The 26,842-nt window shown below is 51.1% G+C and overlaps 1 protein-coding gene across 1 annotated transcript; it reads right to left on the reverse strand.

Moving 5' to 3' along the window:
- Window positions 1-670: 670 nt before the first annotated feature.
- MOB3C (MOB kinase activator 3C) lies at window positions 671-23,370 on the reverse strand. Its single transcript, XM_051796108.1, has 5 exons — window positions 23,149-23,370; window positions 22,505-22,675; window positions 15,684-16,183; window positions 6,376-6,578; window positions 671-3,300 (listed from the first exon to the last, which is right to left on the reverse strand). The coding sequence occupies exons 3-5, from the start codon at window positions 16,099-16,101 to the stop codon at window positions 3,271-3,273; spliced, it is 651 nt and encodes a 216-aa protein (XP_051652068.1). The 5' UTR covers window positions 16,102-16,183; window positions 22,505-22,675; window positions 23,149-23,370; the 3' UTR covers window positions 671-3,270.
- Between the last annotated feature and the right edge of the window lie 3,472 nt (window positions 23,371-26,842).

A 26,842-nucleotide genomic window follows, 5' to 3' on the forward strand; every position in this document is an offset into this window, starting at 1 on the left:
ATTCCTAAATTCTCCCAACGTCTGCAGATATTGCATAGCACGGTGTCTGTCCCATGCCAGCCTCTATCTGACCCGGGGACCAGCGCCACAGCCTTTTGTTCAGTCCCAAAGGAAATGGGTGGCTGCAGAGAAGAAAAACAAAATCCTGGCAGTAGCACATCATTTCCCTTTCATCAGAAGAGCCAAGGAATTTTGCATAGAGACAGATGAGTCCCAGGCACCTGGCAGCCAGCTGAACAGATGAATCATTTGAGAAGCTGGGGCTAACAAGTGATATGTGCATATTTAGTGCATCTCAGTGTTCCTGCCTGCTTTCAAATTGCTCAGGGATGTTTGTTGAAGCTCTGGGGATGTTGGAGCCTCACAGGCACACTTCAGACTCCTAAAAGAAGTTTGACTCAGATACTTCTGTCAGCGCTTTCTGCTTCATAAACATCTCTGCTGTGCTCAAGCATTAAACTCTCCAGGCTGGGAGCCACTCAGATGGATGAGGACCTGGGGAATAGCTCAGTGTCTTGGAGAGAGACAGAAAGACCTCTCTGGCAGTGAATGTTCTCCCTGTCTCCCCTTTCTAAACTGCTTCCAGAAATACTAAAGATACAGTTGTCACAGCACAATCATGAGCTTTATTTCCTTGGGTAAATCAGGTTAAAAAGAAAATGGGGGAGGAATGAAAAAGAAAACAACAACAAAAAAAGACCTTTGAAATTCTTTTTAAATTGGTACTTGAGATGAGCCTGTGAGGTGATCTTTCAAAAATAGTGTTTTCTCTTCCACGAGGAATCTATGGGAGCTCCATGGTGTGGAGGAGGTAAACAGGAAACACTCACAAAGCAGCAGGGCTGAAATCCTCAGGCATAGGTTAAAAGTACACCCCCCTTTCATAAGGCATAGTGCATAATTACCTGGTGGAATTCATTGCTGCAGGAGAAGTGGAGGACAAAAATCAAAGCAGGCTTCTGTGCTTTATTTATTTATGGAAATTATTTACACCAAGTCTTCTTTAACCAAGGAAGGTTAATGCTTTCTCTCTGGGTATCTGTTCACTGACAGCACTATTCCGGTGGATTTTGTTTTCCACTGTCCAATTTGAATCTCCCAAGCTACAAACTGTGGCTGTTGCTCACTGTCTCACCATCTTCCACTGCTGAGAAGAGATTGACTTTGTCATCTTTGTACCTCACCTTGAAGTAGTTGTAGGCTGCTATCAGTTCATCCCTCAGACCCCACTGCTGAGGCAGCTTCTCCATAATTCCCAACCTTATCAGCTCCCAGAGGGTGCTGTGCTTTGAGAACAGCCAGGCCTCCCTCCTCAGGAAGGCAGAACTTCCCGACAGAGCTGTTGTTGTCTCTTGCCTCTGCTCCACGAGCAATTTGTGCCCATGGTTCTGATTTATATGAAGAGGCAGGAACACGGATCCCAGGACCCACACACCTTTGCCAAAAGTAGTGAGTAAAACTCACCACCAAGTATCCCTGGAAAAATACCTTCAGGTGGGATTCTGGTGAAAAGTCTGCAAGGGGAGGATGCTGACCAGCAACACTGGCCTCTGCCAAGCTGCTTCCTGAGTTGTAAACTGAGGTCTCAGCACGGCATTGAGATCCATCAGTGCTGCAATTCTCAGGGGAAAACTACTCTTCAGGTTATCCTGGGTGCTTTTTCATGATGCCTGTCTTACTACAGATGAATCAGAGAAGAAATATGAAATATGCCAGGCTTATTAATGTTTCTTTAATTAGTAACAGAACAAATATGTTTGGACTTTGATTATTTTACACAGAAAATATTGGAATGGTGTATCAGATGGTTTCATGTCCATTTTGATCTGTTTTATTTCTATGTAAAAATATACCTCTGGTACACAAGATTTAAAAAAAATAGATTTTCACAAAAAAGTAAGTGCTTTGAGCACTAAAAATTCACTTGTGCACTGTAATGTTGGTCTAAATATTTACATTTTCTAGGCATGTCCCCTCCCGACCCCAAAAATGGGCAAACCCCAGGTTATAAATATCATCTGTGTATTTTGGATACAAAACTTTCCCAAAAAAAGAGCAGGAAACACAAATGTAACAATTCTGTGGCTCAGACAAATTGATTTTAACTCCCCCAAAACAGTAAAAAAAGAAAAATAAAACTACTTTTGTCAAAAGAGAAATGGCACAGGGAACACAACATTAGTTATCAGGCACTGCAAGCAGAAGGGGAAGAAATTTTGACACATACTTTTCAGGAGAGTAATGGCACAGACTAGGTAGCAATGGTATGCTTTCAGAAGGTCAAAGAGGTTTAAGAATCACAGGATAATATTGGTTTGGAAGGGGGCCTCAAGAACAGAGTAGATGAGATGTCTCTTAAAATCCTTCTCCACCTGCTGTAAGGTTGGATAATGGAAAAGCAACAATTTCAACAGCCAGCATCTGCTGACCTTGAGCCAAGACAACATATCAGGAAATGCTGATGTGTTGAAAATGTTGTTTTCTGGCAACAGTTTATTTCCACCATTTTCTGAGACTTTCTCATGTAAACTGTGCTGATCACACTGAAAAGTGACCTAGTTCACCTACTCGGTCATGAGGCTACCCAGCCATTAGTCCAAGCAATGTTGGATGCATCCTAGAACATCATGAAGTCCCCTCTTCCAAATATGAAAAATCCCTTGAAAGGAAAAATGGTAAAGCATGAATTAGGGCAGAAGGAGAGACATTCACAGCTCATGGTTAAAAACAGTACATCGATAACTAACCACGTGAAGGCAGCTGGGATGAAATGTCACCAGCTCTGCAGGGCTGATCTCAGGTGTCATCACAAACCCACTGCATGTGGGAAAGGTAACAAGGCATTACGTGGTAGCCAAGGTTACACCTGCTCACAGGGCAGGAGATGCTACTTTAATATTTGGTGATCAATGTAGCTGAGGGCAAAACAAGAGGAAACATGGCTGAAAGTTTGATATTGGACATGGGATTGAGTCTTAGAAACCAGAGTGTGCAAAAGTGAACCAAACGTGCCTCCTTCTCCAGGAAGTCAGTGGCTTTCTGAACCAGGAACCATGCAACAGAGACTGGGATCTATTAAAGGAAAAGCCTGTCCAGAGGTTCTTGGAAAACTTAGGATTTGGCCCCGGCCTGAAGAGGCTCTTCTGCAGTGTTCATAGTTCATTGATTTGGAATGCCCAGAGCAAGTCCTTGGGAGTGGGTCTCCCACCACAGGGTGTCCTGTCCCGTTGGACTCAGAATGAGCCAGCCGAGTTCACCTGCCAGGATACTTCAGTGGCAAATTCGTTCTGTCATTTCTTTCTGCGTTGAAGGGGGAGAGAAAGAAAAGAAACAGTAAGTGCAAAAGACAGGTTTGAGCAGCGTGACGCGTCAGGCAGTTTGGTAGGTGTCCAAAACCAACCCAAGGAAGCAACTGTGGGAGTCTCAGGAAGCGTTTCTCTCTTTCCCATGCCAGCCCTCCTAGGAACTGCTCTGCCTCAGCAGCTCCATCCTGGCATCCTCCTTGGTCTCTGTGCCACAAGGTTGTTTTGGCTGTGCTCTAGTTTTGAGAGCAGTCCAAGGAAAGAGCTTTGGCTGAGACAGTGAAAGGTGCAGGCCCTGCTCAGCCGTGGAGCAGCCAGACAAGGTGATGCCTCTCAGAGCCTCTCTTTGCAGCTGCCTAGGGAGGCAGGACAGGAGCTGCTCCCAGTTCTTGCTCTGGGAGCTGACCACAACTCACCCAGAGGACCTGTGGTTTTGGCAAGGGATCCCACAGTCACACTGCAATGCAAATGAGTGCTAATAACAGAGGCCACAGGAAACCTCCAGTCAGACCAAGCTCTGTTTAGGCTGAGACTGTTTTCTTCATCCAGAATGGCATCATGCCAGCTGCATTAGGAAGGTGGTGGAAGATGGTATTTGTCCTTGCCTTAAGGAGCTCAACTAATAGTTTCTAAATCACATACACTGCAGCAGCAAGGAGAGTGTGATTCTGGCTCATCAGATTCATGGTTTGTGAATTTGCATGTGCACACAGATCCCCTTGTGCACCCCAGAGGAAGGTTTTCACACGAAAATGTACTCCCAAAATAGATCTGAAGTAGGACTGGTCTGTGGAGAAGGAAGAATGCAACTCTGAAAAAAGAAGAACAAGGAAAGTGGGATGGCCCCACAGCTCTGCCTTAGTGTGTAACCAGCTGGACCCTGCCAGTGCTGCAGCCCAGCACCATCCTGCCCTTGTCAGGGAGGCAAGTGCACAGCTTCTGTCTGCCCCCATGTCTACTGATTTGTTAAAGAGAGTGAATCACTGCCTTTCGCTAGTTCTGACTGTAAAAAAGATCTCCTTCTCAGTTCCCAAGATTTGCTAAGAAATCACATCCCAAAGAAGCTTGATAAAAGGGAAATTGAAGCAGCAAAGGGAGATTCAGCCAGAGGAAGGCTTAGAAACCGAGAACTCCTTCACCTCTGTAATTTTTCCAAGCTATTTTGGCCTAACAGTGAATCTTCTGGCTAAGGACGTGCTGCTTTGTTTTTTTTTTTCTTTCTCCTAAATCTGCAGACTGTAGATTTCCATGTCAGCAGATTTCCTCAGTAGCATTCCACGTCAGCGATGCTCCAACCATAACACAGGACTCAGACCTGCTGTCATGCTCCAGATGTGCTCTCCCCACATGCCTGGAGGCCTTCCATAATCACATGCAGGGAACAGGCACCTCTGCAGGCAGGAGTCTCCTCTGTCATGGTTTCATGGGGACTAACTCCAGCCATGCAAATGCAAGGTTAGGACAGTTGTCTGGACTCATGAGGCAGTCTGGTTGCAGGACACTCTCATACACACCTACAGCAACTCAATGCCTAAGGGAAGGAGGTCCTTCCTCCCCCCTGGTCCTTCCTCCCAATCCTGTGGTTGGGTCTGCTTGAGGCTTGTATGCCAGGCAGTGAGACAAAGATAGACCAGAGGCAAATGTGTCTCATTTCCTTGTAGTTTAACCCTAGTTGCATCACGGGGGGGAAAAAAATCTGTTCATCTTAGATTCATCCAGACCCATCAGTCATCTCATGCTGGGTGTGAGTCACTGGCATTGAAAGCCTATTTAGCAATGTCAGCCTCTGCTTTGGCTATTAGGTGCTAATTATTTACATTAGCAAGCATCAGTCTAAGGGGATGACACAATTATGGGATGTTTATCAATGCTGAAGAACTTTGTCATGAGGAGCACTGGTGAGGAACAGAGGACAGACTGATGCTGAGCTGCCATTTTCTGGAGCTGAGGGCCATTGTGTAATAAATGTCACAATCAAATTCTACAAAATAATTAAAGCAGATACTGTTGTCATTCAAATCTCCCCTGATTAGATCATAATGTCTCCATCCCCTGAAATCATGATCAGAGCAGACAGGCAGCCAATTGACTGGGACAATTGAATGCAGAGGAGTAAAGTGCTTGGCATTTAGGGGCAGGGGCCTCTCCCCCACATCCAGATCCTAAACAGGCAGCTCATCCTGCGATGTTTCTTAGCTCTTTCTGGGATTAGACCCTCTTGGTCTTCCCTGACTGTCTGCTACTGGATACAGCCTTTACTGCAACCCAGCCCTTATCACACCATGATAACTACAGAGTTTCCTAATAATTCTTGTCCCCACTGCAACACGTCCTCTCTAGGTCACACTGTACTCAACCTTGCCTGTGACACACTTGCATGTCTTACAAAACTATGTGTTTTTCTAGTTTATGTGCCCAGGCTGTCTGGTCTCTGCTTCCCACCAGTCCCGCTGTTTTCAAGGACTGTCACTCTGCCTGGCTAATTGCTTCCCAAGGGGAGCTGCAGGGAAACTGGCAGCTTCAGTGAGGCCTCTGATAGCTGTTGTCTGAAGCTGCCTGTCCTACTGGGGCTTGCCTTCCCTGCAGCCTCATTGTAATTCACGCTGATATCTCAGGCAGGGACCTTGGGTTTCTAAAAGGAAAACTCAAGACTGTGGGAAGGAGGGTTTGGCTCAAACCTGACCCCTGAAAGCCATGTGGACACAACTGGCTGGAAATACTTTGATGTGCAAATTGCATCAGAGCTGCCAATTCAGTATGGAGGGACACTACACTGGGGTGGCCCTGAGGGTACTGAAGAGCCATTCATAGACATCACTGGCAGAAGCAAAGTTTAAGGAGGGTTTTCTAAGGGCAAAGGTTTTCCTTGGTGTTGCTGAGAAGTTCTCTCTTAGAGTGCTAAGGCTGATGGTTACAGGACAGAAAACATGACTATGTTTCTGAGGTAGGGTGGCTGAAAGAGTCCGGAGAGGGTGACTGCATGCTCAGAGTCCTGCCCCCACCTGAACCTACCAGTGCTGTGTTCAGCCCATGCCACTCACCCTCCAACTCCCCATCCCTGGGGCATCCTTACCAAAGGCTCCAGCTCCCGGTGGTCAATGAGGCTGAACTCCCTGATGAAGTAGTAAAAGTGCTTGTAGCAGGTGTTGACATGAGCCTCAGCACCCATGCTGATGATGCTGTCAAAGTGGTGGATATAGACATGGACAAAGACACGGAAGAGGCGGGTGAGGATCTTGGTGCAAACTTGCTGGAATTGCTTGGGGAAGGGAACACCTGAAAAGCAGAAGCAAATTGGAAGCCATTTGACAATTTCCAAAAAAACAGTTAGCATTTAAATGTTACTGTCACATTTGACAGGCAGTCATGGATGACAAGGAAGGACTCCCTTGGCTAATGTCAAGAGTGACAGCTACACTGGGGCAATGTTCCATCTAACTCTTCCCACATATTCCCTCATTGCCCAACAAGCAATTTCACACAGGCATGGGCTGAGGATTTGGGGAGCTGCCCTAGGAGAGAAAGTTTTATTACCCATCGGAAGAGGCCACAGATTTTCACATCTGGCTCAACCCAGAGCAACCTGGCAGAAGATCCTGCCCTCTCTCCCTGCCTTTCCCCTACAAGCCTGTGCAGGTACAGGATAAGTTGGGGTTTCTTTCCTGGAGGGAAGGGCTGTCGTCGGTCTCTACTTTGTCCACAAACAAAGCCAAACCACCTTCCAGAAGAAAAGATACCTGCCCTGTTCCTATGAACCAAAAGCACGTTTCACACTCTTTTTCTTCCTCCCCACACCCTCAAACTTCACTTCTGATGCATCAACAGAAATGGGTGGGGTTTCTAGCTTTTTTCCTGATCCTTGTTTCAATAAAATGTCTCATTAAATCAGGAAGAAAACCACCCATCTTAATGATGTTTGGGTTGTGATTTCACTGCACCTGTATGATGCTCCCTCCTGAGATGACCTCCCAGGATGGTCAAGAATGGGACCCACCATGCATTGCTCTATACTTTTAGCTTTGTTCCAGACAGAGACACACTGTGGGACATTTACATCCCTGTCAAAACGCACTGCTACCACAGTGAAAATCTCAGGGCTGTGATACCATCAGTGCCAGTAACTGTGTGATAAATCTCTAAAGGATACGTGGCTTTGAAACCCTAAACATTCTCTTTTTTTTCGTGAGGACGAAAATGAAACAACTGGAATTTGTTTTCCTAAAGCTTCTTCCTCCCCCCAGAGCAATTCAATGCAAATATGCAAAGAACAAAATAAAAACCTCCTTCCCACGGTTGTACCAGCCTCCTCCCATAGCTTCTCATTAATGCAGCACATAACCTCTGAAAAATCTTTTCAAACAAACTCTGCTCAACCATGGCCAGCTCACAAATTTTGTGCCGGGAGACGCATCAGCAAATCTCCCAGCTAAAAAATTAAAAAGGGTAATTTTATCTTTGAATCTTTCTCATCAGCCTTGCAAGGCAATTAAAACACTTTTTCCCAAAGGCTCCTGGCAGTTTTGTTTCCCAGCAGCAGCGCTGTGCCCTTCTCCTCCGTAGGTGGCAAACACAGCTCTAACAGATCCCATTAGGACTTTCTGGGAAAGGTGTTCACAGCTGGCAAAGCACAACCAGGCTGTGCCCACGCCAACACCTTAGAGACGGTACTGGAGACTTGCTTCTGCCCTGCACCCTTGGCTGCAGAGCTCTCCTTTCCTGCCAGACTGATACAGGCAGGGATCAGAGAGGGATCTCCTGGTTCCCCTGCAGCCAGGACAGACATGGTGCTTTATCAATGGCTTCATTTGAGCTTTTTGCACTGAGTGAGAATTTGCTGAGCAAATAAAAGCTGTAATCACCCAGCTGGAGACTCAGATATGCCATTAGGGTGGCCCCTGCAGACCAGCTTTGAAGAACTGGTCAAGAAACATTTTTTTTTTTTAATAAAGAAAAGTTTGTTACGGCAAATAATTTCTGATGGACACACATTGCTGGGCCCTGGCTGGGGAATACACACTGTTCTGAACAACCCAGTCCTGAGCTGAGAAGGAAATAAGATTGGAGAGTGGACAGTAGGTCAAAGGATCTCAGGCTGCCAGAGCTGATAGGGCCATGGTTCAGACACTGCTGTCATATGAGCCACCTCCAGAGCTGGCAGATGGTGACGTAGCTTTTCATGGTTTTGGTCCTGAGGTTAGCCAGGAACCATCTTGTCCTATACACCAGTCACCAGCAAGACACCTCCAGCTATATTCCAGGTTTTCCAAAAGCAGCTTTTCCATCAGGGAACTGAGATTTAGCGTAAATCATAGAATCAAAGCATAGTTTGGGTTGGAAGGGATCTTTAAAGGTCATCTAATTCAAATCTCATGGCTGTGAGCAACTATGGGAGCTGCTGAGCTCCTATACCTAATGATGCGTGGAAAGATACCCTCAAGCTGCCAGGACCTCCAAGGACATTTATGGGCTACCCCCCCACTGTGATTCACATGAACCAGCAGCATCAGAAGCTCCCAGGAGGTGAAGCTGGGCTGCCCTTCTTTGTGTCCATCACCAGGTGTCAGTGTGTGGCCATCCCCTCCAGACATGGCCAGGCTGCAGTGGTGGCTGCCTGTTACTAATGGACTTCTGCAGGTCACCCCTCACCCTACCATGTCATGACACCGCCAACTACAGTCCTTTGGGACCAGGGGTCACTCAGGTCTGGCTCTGACTCTTTCTCCCTGCAACAACCCTCTCACTCACACATCTGCCTAGGGAGGCACAGCCCTGGGCCATCGGGTCCCACTTCCTCTCCCCGTGCTGCAGCCACCTCTATGTCTCCTGTGCCAGGACCCTCAATACAGGCTATGGATGCTTGACTGGACCCTGCATCTGGCATGGGGCTCTGTGCCAGCTGATCAAAGCCCTTCCCTATGGGAAGGAAGCAGGGCGGATATCTGATAAGCAAGTTGCCTCTGCCAGCAGCAGCCGTGCCTCACTGCTGGTTTCCAGTGACTTGGAAAGCAACCCACTGCAGCCCCAGCAGGCACTGGCCATGCTGGCAACGAGCTGGAGAAATTCCCCATCCCCTTGCCCAGAGCTGAAAGAAAAGGGCTCTCCAGTAAAGGCTGCATGTGAACAATTCGGGGAGAGCAGCAGAAAGATCCAGCATACACAGGGCTCGCTCGGGGTCACAGCTGCTGGCACAGCGGATGTCCAGCAGACAACGCATGTGACATCCTCTCCTGGATGGAGGCACAACCTCCAGGACACAGCAAGGGCAGGCTGTGCCTCCTCCCTGCAGCCAGGCATGCACTGCAGCCAGCACAGCCCAGCAAGAGGAAAGGCCTGGGACAGGGATCTCAGCACTGGCCACGCACCTATCCTGCCCTTGTAGATGTTTCACTCCAAAATGAGCAGCTCATTGTCATTCACATCACGACACCATCACAGCACAGAGCGGGAGCAGTAGATTGGTGAGACAGAGGGATGAGGCTGGTGGGACTGACTCTGCGTGGCTGAGAGGTCCTGTCAGCAGACGTATGGTAGGCCAGGGCAAAGCCAGGATGGAACCCAAAGTTTTGACAAACCACTCCGACAAGGTGATGCTGCTTAGCTTGGCTTCATCCTCCCTAGTCCTACACACCTTTGGGGACCCAGCAGCACCATCCCAGTTCATCCAATTTATGCTGGTCTCAGCTGCCCCAGGGGGATAGCAGAACACCACAAAACCCACCAGTGCTGATTTAAAAGCATTAAAGCTACCTTTACATTTAATTCACTGCTGCTCACCATCCAGCAGCCTTGGAGAAAGCAGCAGCAACCTCCCAGTCTGGCAGGCGGTGGCCACCCTCTGACTCCTCTTGTACGATGTTTAGTTTAGATATTAGGAAAAATTTCTTCACTGAAAGGGTTGTCAGGCATTGGAATAGACTGCCCAGGGAAGTGGTGGAATCACCACCTCTGGAAGTGTTCAGAAGGCATGTGGATATGGGATATGGTTTAGTGGCGATCACAGTGCCGGGTTAACAGCTGGACTCAATGATCCTAGAGGTCTTTTCCAACCTTAATGATTCTGTGGTTCTATGAGTGATGAGGAGGGGACCACAGGATGCAACGTGAACTTGCTCAAATGTCAGGAAAAAGATTTATAGACAAGGTCAGCTCTTCCCTTCCACCAGGCATGTGCTACCCTGACACTGCACACAGACCAGACAGCTGGGAGCAACTCCTGTCCCAGGGCAGAAACAGCCCAATCCCAGGAGGAGTGGAGCAAAGCAGCCATCCACAGCAGAGGAAAAAGGAGAACTTTACCCCTGCTCTAAGCCAGGGCAAAAGCTGTAAGTACAGCAGGTACAATTTCACTCCATGCAGTGTGACTCACAGCCCTGAAATGAATTAGCACCTTCAGTTTTTCTTGGATGTTTTGCTTGAAAATCCCAAGATATGATTTAAAGCTCTAAGAAATCTGTTTTTCCCACTCTGTGCTGATTGCTTCAAAACATAAGGAAACCATGTGGGACCATGTGTAAAAGGAAATGAAATGAGAGGTAACAAGTTGCCTGTGCTTATGGTAAGGGACTGCCAATGGCTCTTGGATCTTTCCTGCCATCTCCCATCCCTAACACTTGCGCCAATTTAATTTTTTCATGATGAATCAGTACTGGGAAGCTATTTTGCTTCTTGGCAATTTTATTTTTTTTCCTCTGCAAATGCAGTAATTCAGTGAACTTCGTGATGAATTGTTGTTATTTCTCAATTTCATTTTGGCCACCGTGGTGTTTGGTGATTCATTTTTCCTAAAAATAAGTCTTTAAAACCCCATTTAAAACTAATGTCATGATGGCAGCTGCAAGCTGCTGTGGTGTTAATTTTGGAAGAAAATAGCACCAAAAAAAAAAGACAAATTGCGTAAAAAATAGCCAGCAGAGATAACACAAATAATTAGCTGAGTTCTGAACATTTTTCTCCTGTTGTTATGGCGAGAAAGTATCAGATAATTTCGCACCAAGTTTTCTCTGTTTTTTTATAATTGTTTTGGGACCATGCTTGAATGGCAGAGCTTGAGTTCTGAAAAGCTTTCCAAGAACTGTTCCAAAATCTCCTGTGACTGATGCTCTGTAGAGCTGCAGGCAAATCTGGCAGAGATCACGGGGTGTTTCCGGCACTGGATCTGGTCCAAACCCTGCGTCTGCACTCATTTAGGAACAGAGGGGTTTCAGCAGCCACGACGGTGCTGATGTAGGACACCTGGCCTTGTGCAACCAGCAGCCTCATGCTGGGCTGACTGGTGCAGACACAGCCAGCTGCCACGGGCCCTGGAAACCCCATCCAGCCAACCCTCCTCCCCAGCATGCTGCTGCCCAGCAGCAGCTCCCTAAAACCTGGCACCACAGGGCAGAATGATTACAGGGAGGAGATGATATTTTCCAGGTGGTAATTTGTTCATGTGGCCACTCACTGAATAAATCTGCTGATATAGTTTTACCAGCTGGTAAAAGTACACCTGTAGAATCATTTATTCTTCTCCCTGAATGGTAACAATGCTTATTCTCCATTTAGATGTATTTTTCAGGACAGCCACATTGGTTGGAAGAGTGGAAACAAACCACTAGCACACACAAACTGATGCAGATCATCTGGAAAAGCTGCTGCTGTAGATTTATAGCCATCAGGTTGGCATAGCTCACCCCATACAGGGATTTGTCTCATCTTAACTGTCTGACAAAGAGATTTCCACTCCAGAGAAAGGATTACAGAGTGGGATGGAGCCCTGCAGGTGGATTTCCTTGGGGATGGGGAAGGCACAGTATCTCCCCAACTCTTGCTGTGGTATGCAGGGGGCTTGACAGCACCCCCAGATCCATTAATAATCCCCACCATAGGGATTTTCTACTGATGCCATCCGAGGGCTGCAGTCCTGCTGGTTAAGTCTGCCAGGTCACAAGCTGTCTGCTGGTGTTGGGCTCCCTTCCTGCCTTTTAGGATGTCATCTGTCCCTCTGGCCTCACTGCAGAGCTGGCACAAGCTCTGAGTCACACAGCTTGGCTAAACCAAAGGTGTTCTTCACTTGGGTCACTCTGCTCCCCTCACGTCTCTGACCCTGCTGAAGGAGCAGATGCTTTAGTGGTGCCCAGCTCTCTCTGGTCACTGGAGCTGTGACCATTTACCCCAGCCAAGGTCTCTGCTGTGATGCCAGAGGACCCTGTGAGCCCACAAGCCAGTGAACCATCTTTGCTCCTTTCCAGCTGAGCCTCTTACCCTGGGGTGAAGGATTTCCCCCCTCTGACCCATGAAATACTGTAGCTGTCAGGACAGCTGTGAGCAGGCCCTGCTGAATCATGTGCTGCTTCCGGCTTTGTAGCTCTTGGATGCTACAAAGGATGCTGAGGTTAGCCTCAGGCAACATTAGCAAGTTTGGGGAACACTTTTGTTTCTAAAATAAACAAACTTAGTAAAAAGAAAAGTCTGTTTTGTCGGCGGTCAGGTGGCCCTAGCCAGGGAAATCTTTGTGCTGGGACAGCTTTATTGCACATGGCAAAGAGGGGCCAGGAGGGAAAGCTGAGATGCTTTCTCAGCTCAGGAAACACCTGCTCAGATGGTGGTCAGCTGTGCCCATGGACCTCTCCAGCACAAGCAGGACTGAAACAAATCTTCATGCTAAATCCCATCTCTCCTGCTAATTTCTCACCATAACTCCAAAGCATGACATTTATAATTTCTCCACATCAAACTCCATTCGCCTCCTTAAAACAGCTCACACCTCCTCTGTGTCCTCCCTCTGCCTTCCCTTGTCCTGGATCTTTTCGCCTTCCCTTGTCCTGGATCTTTTCCCTCGTTTCTGGCTCTTTGGGAGAGAGGCTGAGCATCAACATTTGGTCACTCTGGCCGCTGTCCCTGAGTCCCACACCCTGCCCAGCCTCCTCCATCATCCCGAGTGACAATGAGGAGCAGCCCCTCAGGAGCAGGCAGATGCTCCTCCATCTTCTGAAATGCCAGAGCTGCCAAGCAATTACCCAGCACACAAGGCAGGCCAGTGAAAGGCAGTTAATTGGGGACACACTGATGACAAAGTACCACCGGCTCCCTCCTCCCCCTGCCCCCCAAACAGTGCTTTAGAGTGCAACCTCAGCCTGAGTTCTCTCTTGCATGTGTGAGGCCAGAACCACAAGGACGTGCCAGCAAGAGGACTGAAGTCACTCAGGGGACACAAGGGTCCCCACAACTAAGGGGCTTGGAAGAGGGACCCCAGGAACAACGGTAGAAGAGAAAAAAATGGATTTGCCCCATGATCACCTGCAGCTAGCCTGGATCTGATCCAGAACTGTCTCCACACTGAAATGAAAAAAGAAGTGGAAACCAGAGGCACCAGCCATCCCACCCCACACTAGGATGTGTTACACCTTGGAGGGAGAAGTGCCAGAAATGGGGTGCAAACCAGCAGGGCCATGACTGCATTGGGGTTTTGAGCCTCAGAGGGAGACATGGGAGAGCAAAAGGTGCTGCAATGTCCCTCCTATGGCTGCCTGCTTTCTGCAGTGTTAAGACTCCATGTAAACCCTCATTCCCCAGAGCAGCTTTCAAACAGCATCCCATCCCAAATCCCACCAGAAAGGCATGAAACTGGACCGGGTCACTCTCCTTTCTGGCTGAAGGGAAAACAGAGTAAATCCATATCTGTGCCTCTGCTTTTAATGGTGTGCAGATCTTTTCCTCGGGGACTAACTGGGAAGGGGAAGACCTTGCCTGCTCCCTGTGGCTGCTGTCTCACCCCTTGGCAGCAGCAAGCCAGAATTAAAGGGGACTTTCGTTGCCCCCATCAGAGCTGGGGCTGCTGGCTCGGAGCATCCTGCACTGACACTGTCAGCCAGCCACACTTCCAGCCTCCTCTGGAATGTGTGGGCACCACGGAGCCCGCGAGGGAGAGATGCCTCCATGGCACAGTGAATGTCCCTGGTGAATGCCACGGGCTGATTCCCCCAGGCACCCCAAAGTCATCCTATCTGCCTGTCCTCTGGCACAAGGATCCAGCACTGCGCTACCCTGACAGCACCAGACTACCAGCAAGGGGAAGAAGGCAGCGAGTGCCTGCAGGTTTTGGCTTCAAGGAAAGAGAAGGAAACCCCCAGGAGGAGAGTTGTCCCACCCTAACCCCTCTGGCAAAGCCAGAGCAGCCAGGTCAGATCAGGGGCCTGGGGGGTGATCCCATCGCAGGGCCAAAATAGTTTGGCACAACCAGGCTGCAGGCACTGCCTCCCCTCTTCCTTGCAGAGGCCCACAACCCCTCTTAGCCCCCAAGGGCCAGAGACTTCCCCGAAAAAGGCACACAATTATATGTACAGCACAGCCAAATGGGGCTACAACAGTGAGTAATGCCAGTAATCCCACACGGACCATTTTCTTCAATGTTTCCCAGCATGTTAATGAAAATCCTGGTCCTAAACTGCACTGATTTCACACAGCTCTGTCAGCTGTGCTGCTTGGCAAACCAAAAAAGGTCAAGCAGACTTGCAAAGCCTTGCCTCTCCCCCCCGAGCACCTTAAATACTTCTTTACATTGAAGTAGCTTCATGTTCCACCTGTAAAACAACCACTCCAAGGCATGACCTGAGGCTCTGGAAGCCCCACCAGCCAAGGCATCATCTCCAACCCTCGAACTCATCTCCCCAAATGACAAAAAAGCAGTTAGGTAGCAGTTAATATTGGCCTTGGCAGGTGCTGAGCATTGCAGATCAGCAGCAGGGGGGTTAGTTTGTAAGCTGTGTTGCCTTTGGCAGCTGCTGCAAGCTCCCAAGGCCAAACTTTTCAAAGGGGTATATTGTACACCCTGGGCCTTGGCAGTGGAAAGGCCGGATCGTCCTGGGGACAGGCATATCTCTGCTCAAGTGATGCCTCAGCTACACAGCAAGATGTGAGGTATAATCAGGGCTGAGATGGAAAGGGCTGAGGAGTGAAGCAGCAAGGTCAGACAAAGGCGAGACCCTGGGACCATGAACCCACGTGGGAAACAAGAAAGAAATTGATTTGGTTAGTTGAGAGAAGAGCAGGGACGTGATGACCACCTCTACCCAGCCCTGCAGCTCAGCTCCTGGAGGACAGGTAAGGAAGCTGACGACCTACCAGCCTTCATTTCTCACAAGTACAGAATAGTTGGAAAAGTTCAAGCACAGAAAAGGAGGACATTGTTTTCCACATCCCCTAGCATCAGGAAGAGAAACCTCAAGCTCAGTTTGCGGCAAAATGGTGTGGGACAGACACTGAGTAACACCTGGAACAGGAAAGGCCACAATACTTGGGATCACAAAGTCCAGCAAGATCAGCCCTGAGGTACACCAGCGGCTTGGGAACCCACACCAGTTAAAACCCCCACCTTCCTGCAAAGAACCAGAGCACACTCACCTATCCTGGTGGGGAAGATGTCCTCGTTGTTGATGAGCATCTCGATCCAGTCCATCAGCATACACATGTACTGCGGAGCCGACAGCTTGGTCGGCTTCTTGTATTTGCTATCGTCCTGCCACCTGTACTCGTACTTGAGCCCCCCAGACATGATGGGGCAGCTCCTCTCCGTGCAGTACTCCGACATGGTGCCGTAGATGAGGTTGATGCGGTTGAAGAAGTCCACCACGTGCACAGCGATCCAGTCATTGATGCTCTCGCCAGGAGGCAGCTGCACCACTGCTTTCAGGTCCAGCCCGGACTTGAGGGAGGCCTGGGCTTTCTTGTACAGCTCAAAGCGTTGGGTGCCAGGCTCGAACTTTTTTCGGGGACGAAACGTTTTGTCTTTGTTGAAGACTTGCTTGAGACACAAAGCCATGGTGGGCAGGGCCTGCCAGGGCGAGGGCAGAGGCTCAGTGCAACATGAAGCCCAAGGCTGGGGTCTTCACAGCTGGAGGTTTCTGGAAGGAGAAAGAGGCACATTTGGGTCACATATGAAGCCAGCAGCATGTGTGGGCACACTCACAGGGTTGAGTTCACACCACCTAGCCTTGCTGCTCCGGCAGCACATGGGAACAGAGATTTGAGGTGAGCTTCTGGCCCCTCCACACCCAGTAGGGTGATCTGGAATAGCTGCTGTCACCTCACAGAGCAGCTCCCGGTACTGGAAAGTGTGAGCACTGCCACATGTGCCCCGTGCAAGGAGTGGTGGCAGACAGAGCCCTTCCTCCCTCCTGAGCACCCCAGGAGCTCACCAGGCTTCAGCCAGCCCCTCACCTCCTGGCTTTCACCAATACCTGCTGCAACAAAGCAAGAGCCACGACATCAGCAGAGTTCACCAGCTCAGGTTGTTCCAACCTGGTGGCCCTTTCCTCTTTCTGGCAAAGGGGGAGCATCTCTTTCCCAGGGATTTCTCAGTGCTCACCCCTGACCCTGCCGCAGCGGCTGGTGAGTGAGGCCCTGGGGACCGCGCTGCGACCGCAGCTGTCTGCTGGTTCACACAGCCCCAGTGCCGAGATGAATGGGAAAAGGGGGGGATTACTTTTGTTGTTCTGCCCCGTGTGTTTGTCCTAAAGAACAAAACCCACATCCGAAGAAGGGAAGCGCAGCCCGGCGCAGCAGAACAACGTGCCAGGATGCGGCCGCCCCTCCAGGCGCGCACACAATGCACAGAGCCAGCCCTCGGAGTGCCGGAGCTGATGCTCCGGGTGACTCGATCTGGAAGTCAGGGCTCGGCAGAGTGCTGAGCTCACCCCTTCCTGCCCGAGATTAGCAGCACAGACGAGGGCTGTGGTATTTTCCTTTTCCTCCCTGAAGCTCCAGTGGAAATCCCGTGCATTTCATTACCTGCGCTCATCGCCAGCGGTGGTAATGTGAGAACAAGGTCCCCCGTGCTAAATGCTTTGCTGAGGCTTAGGGAAGAGAAAGTCCTCCAACAGCCTCCCCCTGATGGGAGGAGATGGAGAAGCAGTTAAGAAAAAGGAAGGAAAAGGTTCACGGAAAAGGGAAGTGATTGACCCAAAGTCACAAGCAGGAGGGAATGGTGCAAACCTTGGATACACATTCATCTTTAAAACGACAACTTTAGCCAAAAACTTGCTATATAAACTTTGTTTCCTAAACTCAGTCCTGAGCCCCAGGGAGATCCTATTTTGCCCAGCAGAGAGCAGTTAAACATCTGGCAAGTGAAACCCTCTGCTCCCCCTACCGCTCACCCCTGGGGTCATCGCTCAGAGCCAGCAGGACCTAGTGATCATCCCAAATGTCAGCAGGATCTGTCTGGCAGAGATTTCTGCACCGTAGCCAGCATGTGGCAGCAAGGGGAAACCCCTGGCTGGGTGCAAGCCCTGGTGTGGGTGGGAACCCCAGCACAAGTGCCATTCTAACTAACACTAACCACGGCCTTTCCCACACACTGGAGCTGGAGCTTTGCCACTGTTGCGTAGCTCACAGCACAGTGGCATCCAACCCCACCATCAAACCCTATGCTGTACCCAGGTACCAGACCTGAAAATGTAAGTTTTAGGTGCTTTCTGCCCCACAGAGGGGGTCACAGCCATCACACAATGTTATACAGTATGACTTTAATACCAGGGTATCTGCAGACCTTCCCTATCTCATGTGGCTGGGTGGGATTTTTTTAGCTCCATCCCTGTTGTCCTCATTTGTTGCCCAAGGGCAATGACTGGGGGATGTTTCTTGGATGCTTTTGCTTCCCTTGCTCCAAGCAACTGGCTCCAACCATGTCAAAGAGCTTGTTCCCCACTTCAAAAAAAAAGCATGATCTCTCCAAAATGCCAAGTGATGGAGGGAGCTGGCATCCCGTCATGGCTCCTCCCTGTCCCAAGGGAAGGGGTCTGTGGTACTGCAGCCCTGATGGATCCCAGTGGAGGCCAGGGGACTCTGGGCACAGTGAGACTGTAAAGAAAAGCCCTTCTCCAGGGCTTCCTGGATTCCACATATTCAAGGCACATCCTGTTGATAACACCTCTAAAAAAAGCCCTCTGGGGAGTTTGCTAATGCATAACAGTGTCTAAAATATGCATGTATACATACATACATATATATTTATATATAACTACTGCAGTGGGGATCCTAATCCAGTAACGCAGGAAGTGCCAGGATACCCTTGGGATGAGGCACCCAGCAGGCTCCATATGGAAGTAGGCATGATGAGGCTGAGCAGTGCCTGGCCCTGCAGTCAGGTTCCCCTGGAATTTCAGCAAGGCACGGAGTGCCAAAAGACATTTCTCCATGTCACCATTTCTGCTGGCCTCAGCTCCATTTGCTCTGCTCCAGAAGCTATTGCTGTTTGCAGGCTCTTCCCTGCAGAGATTGGGCTGTTCCAGGGTGGTGAGCAGCCACCCCGGCAGATGACATCCCATTAAATGTGTCACTCCCAGGGGCCAACAGCAGTGAAATCAGTTTTCCTTTAGCATCTCACACTGCCAGACCTCTTCAAATATTGAGCCACTAACTGGGAAATAAACACCTCATCTCCTGAAGGCAGACCTGTAACTCATCCACAACTGCATTCCTGCATCATCCACAGCTGGATCTCTGTGTTATCCTGCATGCTGCTCTCATTCATCAGACAGGCAGGAATGTGCTTCGTGATTCGGCACCATGTGAATAAAACACCAGCTAAAAAAAAGAGAACGACAAACCTGCCAAATATCTGCCAGCTGTTTTCCTACCATGCATCTGTTGGAGATTCCTGGGAATGGAAAAGCAAAACCTGTTGCTCCCAAGTACTCAGAGACCTGTCCCTGAGCCGGTGGGATGCCAGCACAGCACTACAGCCTCTCTGCTCTACAGGCAGCAGTTTTGCTTTCAGGATCCTTGTTAGCACCACCACCAAATTACCAAGTCATGAAAAGACCTTGTCAGTCTTCGATGGAGAAAAATGTTCCCCAGAAATTATATTTAACACAAAGCCAAAAATACATCCTGGGATTTATGACCCGAAGAAGCAGAGAGAGGCACTGAGCCAAAGGACAGATTTGTTCACTGCTTAGAGAGATCGATGTGCAGGGAAAGATCGGAGCAACAGTGGACACGACCAGGGCATGAAATCCCAGCTATGGGAAAAGGGCCTCAGCAGTGAATGCAAGACCAGATTTTCCCAGTGTCCACCTTTATGCATCTGACCTGGCTGGTGCTCTTCCATCTTCCATCACCCCCCAAGTAGTTGGGGCAGATCCATTTAAAGAGATGGAAAGTGGGAGATCTTCCAAGGTTTAGCTGTGTGCGGAGTTCAGCTGAGCCTGATGTTCAGAGCTGTCGTGTTCCTGGAAATCAGGCTGTCATCCACTGGGGCTTGGGGTGGGACAGAAGACCCATCCAAGTCCAAATTGCTGCTTGCACTGCCTAATTTGGGAATTCTGAAGGACGAGCTGCCATTCAACAAGCTCAGACAGCAGCTTCCTACGACATGACCGTACAGATCCTGCCGCCAGCCCTGGCAGGGCCTGGGACAGTGCCAGAGCAGCAGCCTGCAGGTCTCTGCCTTCAGTTCCCACATGCAAAATCAGAGCTTTTCCTAGAGGAGCCTTGGCAAAGGCTGCAACCCCCCCTTCCCCACGATGCAGTTCCCATCATGAGGTGGTACTGGCACCCCAGGGGCTCACACATCCCTTTCTGAAGAACCTACAGACCCCCAAATCAAATTTCATCCCAATCCTGGGAGCAGACAAGGAGCAAAGCAGGTGGCTCTGGAGCTGGAGACTTCCCTGCCATCACCCTGTGTCCCCACAAAGGACAGTTGGAAGAGGATGAGAGAAGCTACTGGGTAGAAAGAGACAGACAGTTCCCACAGGACATCCACACCACAGAGTATGTGGTGCTCACCCCTGTGCTCCCAAAATAGCCTTGGCTTTGCAGAGGACTGGCTACAAACCCGGCTGAGTGGCCACAAAATCCATCCCACCCCTAGCCATGAAAGCTGCTGGCTTCAGTCCTGCCCCTGGTTTCACCACCAGCAGCAGAAGCAAAACTTAGCCGGGTTTAGCAAGAACCAAATGAGCACAGGATGAAGCTCTGCAAGGACACGGCAGAGCTGCTGCTGGGGAGGTAGCAGGCAGAGACACGTGAAAAACTGATTTCCTAGACTGCTGGCAAGTCTAGAGATGAAAGGAAATGAACTGGATGGAAGCGATGTAAGTTCAGGGTCAGACTAAGCTGCTAATTTCAGATTTGATGGTTGTTTTCGTTTTTTTTATTTAAGCTCTTTCTTTCTTTCTTTTCTTCTTTCTTTCTCTCCCTCTTTCCCTTCTCATTTGAAAACCAAAGAGGAACATGGCAAGGCAAAGGCTTTGTTGTAAATTAAAAACAACTCTGAAAGGTCTGTTTAGAAACTGGCAAAACAAAAGGGGAGAGCAGGCAGAGCAGCAGGAGGGGAGCTTCCTCCCCACAGTCCTGAGGGCACGAGGCAAGGTCACCAAAGAAAACCTCTGCTTTTGACCCCAAATAAGCTTTAGTCAGAAACCCAGCAGGAAGGATCAGTCAGACACACTGCCAGACTCCAGGATGGTGGCCACGGCGACGGTCCCACGCTCCCTGCCTCTGTTTCCCCAATTTTAAAACTGATCTCCCTCCCCAGGCTCCCTTTATACAAAGGGCTGCCAAAACAAAGGCTTCAGGGGGGAAAAAAGCGCTTTGCAAGCGCCTCTGAACAGAACTGATGATCATGAAGGATAAGGAGAGAGGGAAGCTCCACACCAGCACCTCCCAGGGCTCCGGTGCCCAGCGCATCCTCCCTGGATCCATCCCGAGACAGTTACACACTTGCACAAGCATCTGCCTGGAAGCCACAGGCGGCAGTGTCAGCAGCACATTCCAACCCTCGTGTGACAGCTGGGGAGCACAGCAAAGGGTCCAGCACCACAGGCAATCACAGGGAGACTCCAGCTCCCACTGCCTTGGGAAGAGGCCGAACAGGGAGAGCGCAGATCCATCCAGCTCCAGGCACCCTAGAGCAAAGTGTAGGTTAAACACCACCAGCTCTGCACGTCCCCCTTGGGCTTCCCTGGGAGGATCTTGTGTTTGGGGCTCCCAGATGTCTGCTGCTTCTCTGCTTTAGGGGATTCCCTTCTCCCCACCACAGCAGCATAAAAGTCCCATCCAGCCCCATCCTAGGGGGAGGAACAGGACAGCATCAGCTCAGCCATCATGTGCCAGAGTCCAGAGCCAGCCAGCCTCCAGATGGACAGTCTGCCCAGAAACTAGCTGGTCCCGGGACACATCAGCTTTTCACTGCTCTGGGAAGCATCAATGCCTGGCTGCGGACTCAGCAGCCCTGTCTCCAGGCTTCCCTTCCAACCCTGTCTCCAGGCTTTCCCTCAAGCCCCAGAGAAGTCCAGATACAGTTTGGTCTTCAGCCTATCCTAGAGCATCTTTGCAACCAGGGCTGCTTCTTGGTGGATTCATGCCCCAAAGACCAAGGCTGCTTTCCCTGAGCAACCCTGGAACTGCAGCCACCCAGGCAGGGGCTGTGGGTGCATGGTTCTTCCAGGAAAGGGAGTGTATCCCCTCTTTTCCAGCCTTTCCAGCCTTTTAATCATCTAAGGAAGGTGGGCTGCAGAAGTAGATGCTGGGGAGCACAGTCCTGGGGTGCTGGCCCTGTTCCCTCTATGCTTCCTGCTGGAGCCAAGCCCCAGCTGGGCTGTCCATGAGAAATGGGGTTATTGGCTGCCGATCCCAAATATAACCCAAACGATGGAAAATTCCAGGAAACGAGCCAAGACAAGATGCCGGGATGGGGATTAAGGCCTAGCACGCAGGCTGGGGGAACTTCAGAGGAGCCTTGGGCTCTCAGCAGCATCTCCCTGCTGCCAAACCCTTTTTTTGCAAACTCTCCTGGAGCTGCCGAGACCCATGAGAGCATCCTCGAGCACCCACCCCCAGAGCACCCCCTGGGGGCAGCTGTCAGCAGGAAGCCGTGCTGGTGCTTCCCCCGAATCACATGGTGCTCGGAAATCCCCAGCTCAGTGCAAAACAGACCCAGATGGCTTCCAGGAATGGGACTGCACGCCCCCTGGCTTGCCCCCCAGCTCTCCCTGCTGTCCCCCTGCTCTGCCCCCTTGCCCTGCCTCCCTGCCACACCACCAGCAAAGCAGCAGCTCCCCGAGGACCACAGCCCAAAGGCACCAAAAAGTTTTTCCTGAGTCACACAAGACACCTCCGAGCAGAAAAGCAAAGCACCATCTCTCCAGGTTAGAGGCAGCATGTCCAGTTCATTTCAGGCATGATACCCAGTGGGGCTGGGGGTTTTTTGGGGGTACCTCATTCCTGGGGGCTGAGATCTTGCTGCTGCTACCGGTGGTTTGCTGGGAGCCCTGTAAAGAGGTGTCCGATGACTTCAGCGGTGTCCGACAGCTCTGGTTCAGTCCCAGGGGTGATTACTCCGTTGTCAGAGTCGTAATTCCAAACACTGGGAGTTCCGGGCCTTCGAGCTCAGGGAAGAAGACGAAAAGAGATAATCGAGCTGCTGAAAACCCATCTCCACTGCTTGCTCTCCGCCAGTTCCCCCGCCCACAACTTTCCGCCTTCCCTCCGCCACCGGCAAAGTCCCTGCCGGGACTGTCCCACTCGGGAATTGGGTGTCTGCCCACACCGTGTGTCGCTTTCTCTTGTCCGTCCCCCTTCCCCTGCGGGACCACCTTTCCCTGCACACCGCCAGCCATTGGCACGAATCCCTGCCCGGCATCCCCGAAACAGGCTGCCTTGTATTTACTCGCTGCTGAGCTGGGACACAACAGAGGAAGGGGAAAAGACTCCTTCCTGCAGGCGTCTATGCTCTAGCTGGTAGAAGGATCGCTCCTTCCCCGGCTAACGCCAACCCAGGTCTTGCCCAACCCGCGCTTAAAAGCACCTCAGGAGCATCCTCGGGGGTGCGGTGCTGTCTTTTTCCAGCCCCAGGACTCACCTCATCGCCGGCACTCCTGTTTCCAGTCTCAAATCCCTGCGCTGCACTTTCTGCTCATACTCGGGGAAAAAAAAAAAAAATTAAAAAAAATTAAAAAGACAAAACTCCAAGCCAGGCTCTACTTTGGGGACTGCCGGCGGTTCGGGGATCGCCGCAGCAGGGAGAGCCGCCGCGCTCCGGCGCTCGCTGGGGTTTCGTTAGAGAAACGCGGGGACCGAGGGTTTTTCTCCGGTCAGTGATGTCACATCCTGACCCTGCCGGCAGCTCCAGCTGTCTCTGGATAACCCGCTTGGAAGGCCCCCCCAGCCGCCGCGGTGGGCTCGCACGCTCACCGAGCGTGGGTGGGCACTCAGACCCACACCCACACCCCCGCACCATTCCTGGATGCTGAGATCCTGTTTGGCGTGCGGTCCCATGCCGCTGGCTGGCTCCCAGTTTTCACGGGAGAGCAGTGTGCTGGGGGAAAGGAGATAAAATCCTGTTGTGTCGTCCCCCCCCCGCCCCAATCTTTCCAATCCCTCTACCTTCATCCTTCCTCATCTGCACACACACAAAAACCAGCCAGAGGTTTCCAGGCCAGGTCAATCTGGACACCATCCAAAATAGAAAAGCCGGAGATAGGGGGAAAAAAAAAAAAAAAAAAAACCAGAAAAACTTTCTCCACACACAGCACTTACTTTCTGTCTCTCTCTCGGAGGTGGGGTGAGCTCTAAAGCGCGTCGCGGTATTTAAATCCTGCTCAGCAAAGGCAAGCCTGCGCCAGCACGCTCGGCGCCGAGAGGAGCGGCCAGCCAGCGTGGGATGAGCCCGGCAAGGGCCGGGATCTGCTTTGGGTGGGGGTGCAACACTTATGGGTGTTGCTGCGGGGTGGGAGGCAGAACACAGCCCTGGACATTCACGGCCCCCTTCCTGGCATGGTGATGTGTCCTTCCCAGGGGATGAGCCGGGCTCAGCCGCGGTGAGATGAGATGCTGGCCTTGCTGGAACGTCCGCAAATTGTTTGGCACCGAGACAGTTCTAGTGAGGGAAATGTTTCTAGGTTTTGCTTAAATGTGTGTAAAACTCAGGTTCAGCCAAGCTTTTGCAGGCGATGAGGTGGGCTGGGGAGTGGGGTGCAGGGCAAGGTGGAGTCAGGAGCAGGAGTGTGAGAAAGGAAACCACAAGCCCAGCAGCCTGAGATGGTGGGAGGATCTGGCTGCTGGGCACGTTTGTATGAAGCAGGAGGGTTTAGGATGAGCGTTTGACTCCCTGAACCCTGCCTGGCATCCTGTAGTGCTTTGGCTGTGGATTTACCTCCTGACCCCATGCGGCCTGTGGGGTGCATCTCTGCAGGATCCAGACTCCTTTCCCCATAACAGGGCTTCTCAGCTGCAGGCGATACCAGGGTTTGCACTTAAGGCACAATGTTCAGAGGCAGTCTTTAAAAATGAAATTACACAGCAGTCTCCCAGACCAGACAGCCACGAGGGAACTTGGCTCAGCCCAGGCCCTGCAAGGCAGCTGGTCGCCTTTCCTCCCTCTCTCTGTGCAGGTGGTTTGGTGCAGGTGCAATAGAAACTCTTTGGCACCTGCAGCAGCATCTTATTAGAAGTAAATAAGACATTGTAAGGGCTATGTCATCGGGCAGCAGCCACCAGCGGATCACTTTCAGCTGAAGCCAGAGGGAATTGGAGCTTGCACTCCCCATAAGCCCCTTGCTTTCCTGCCTGTACTCATTTGGGACGTGGCTGAAGGGCAGGTCCTGAACCAGGTGACGGCAGAAAGGCACACCAAGGACATAGAGGATTCACCTGTGCTTGACATCCACTACAATCTGAGATGGCTGAGGCTTCTCACACATGCCAGCACGTTTCTGCAGAAAAGGTAAAACCTTGAGGCGAAGTGCCCTGCTCGCTCAGCTCCTGGGGCAGGAGGGAAGCACGAGCTGTCAAATTCATCTGTTGGGCTGCTTCGACCACCACCATCAGCAGCTAATTCAGTACAGCAACCATAACCCCAAAGCTCAGCTCTTTATGTACATCTACCCCAGGACCTGTGGGCTGAGCATTTTCCACTTCAGCCTTGCCCTGCTCACGAGTGAATCTCTCACAATCATTGCAGATAGTCTCAGGTCGAAATAACACCCCTAAAATCAGGGTCTGGCGCAAGTAGCCCAACAGACTCTTCCTGGCCATTGTCAAACCAGCCCCGTTCCTGCCTCCAGTAGGTTCAGGGAAACCCTTTTTCATCCCCGATGCTGGATACTCCCTGCTTGCACATCACAGCCACCCCAAGTCCCAGCAAGGGCTGGGCAATGTTGCTGCCCTCCATCACGGGGAGCTGGCAGTCACCAGTGTCTGCACCCCTCCCCAAGGGATGCAGGAGACCACAAAATACCCTCAGACCTTGTGAGCAGGAGGCAGAGGTCTGCTGAGCAGATGTAACTCCCAACAGCCAATGCCAAGCCAGGAGGAAACTTTCAACTGAAATCCCAGCAAAAAATGGGCAGAAAGCCAAAAGTGAGGGGGCTTGGCCAAATAACAAATATCCCGAAGGCAGCTCATGGCCAGGATTTGCATCCAGGCGAGATGGAGCCAAAATACTTAGAGGCAAGATGGGGTCCTCCCACCCTCAGTGGTCTGGAGCCAAAGGAGAGGGGCCAGGAGAACAGCAGGAGGGCTGGAGTTACGTCAGCTGCAGCCTCACAAGTCCATGGGGGTGAGCAGCATATCCTGCTCAGGGAGTGACCCCCTCGCCTGAGGTTTTGGAAACCTCACAGAGCAGAGAGCCCACGGTCCCAGAGCCACCCGGGGGCCCAGCTGTGGGGAGGGAGGCCGGAGTCACTTGGGAGAAAGGAAAAGGTCCGAGGGGCAGGTTTGGGGCAGGAGGGATGTGTTATTGTGAAGAGGGCATTTGATTGTCCTGGAGGAAGGAAGAGGGGGAAGTTGGTCCCACTCCTGAAGGCAGGTGCATGGCTGAATTTATCAGGGGGAAGGAAGCAGGGATGGAAGCAAGCCCGGAGCGCTGGGCGGCTCCATCGGACCTCACGGAGGGTCACAGGAAGAGGCCCAAGTTAGCAATGCAGCTTCACATGGTGGGACATGGCAGTGCTGGGGGGAGAGGGTGGGCACAGTGAGCCCCCTGCCAGCCCCCCACCAGCCGTGGCACTGGGCTGGGATCTTCCTGGCCACATTATGCCCAGCACGGCACACACCCCACCAGCACAGCGCCCCATCAGCAGCCAGGGAGGTGCCTGTTCCCAGGCAGGGTTTGAAGACACTGCATGCCTGTGCAGACCACAAGACAAAGCAAAGGGAGCGGGGGGGTTTGCTCTGGTTATTCCCAGAGAGGCAAAAGACGTGCCCAGAAAAGTTCAACTCAGCTACACAGCGTCGGGAACAGTCAGTTCCCGTCCCCGCTCCACCATGTCCTGCACAAACTCAGAGATAGAGAGTGAGAACTTGTTCAGCTGCAGATCAGAGGGCACTGGAGTCCTGCCGTTTTCTAAGGCACAGGGAAAAAAGCCAGGCACAGATGAAAAGCACTGGAGTCAGCGTTTTAAGTGAGGGTAAGAATATCATCCTTCAATCTGCACTTCCTTGACTGCTGTGACTGTTGCCTTCCCCAAGCCAGGGTGTCTCCCTGGAGAGCAGGACAGGCTCTGGGTTCCCTGCTGACAAGGGGGTACATCTCCCCAGGGTGACAGGGGTGGGTG

The sequence above is a fragment of the Manacus candei genome, unplaced genomic scaffold (genome assembly GCF_025592945.1).
Source record: "Manacus candei isolate 608988 ecotype Guabito, Panama unplaced genomic scaffold, ASM2559294v1 h1tg000005l, whole genome shotgun sequence".
Taxonomy (NCBI): Eukaryota; Metazoa; Chordata; class Aves; order Passeriformes; family Pipridae; genus Manacus; species Manacus candei.

Coding starts and splice junctions, on each gene's coding strand:
- MOB3C (XM_051796108.1), bottom strand. CDS start 16,101: ATGGCTTTGTGTCTCAAGCAAGTCTTCAACAAAGACAAAACGTTTCGT. Junction 6,579..15,683: donor CATCTTCCCCACCAGGATAG/GTGAGTGTGCTC, acceptor TCTGCTTTTCAG/GTGTTCCCTTCCCCAAGCAA. Junction 3,301..6,375: donor ACCGGGAGCTGGAGCCTTTG/GTAAGGATGCCC, acceptor CCTTCAACGCAG/AAAGAAATGACAGAACGAAT.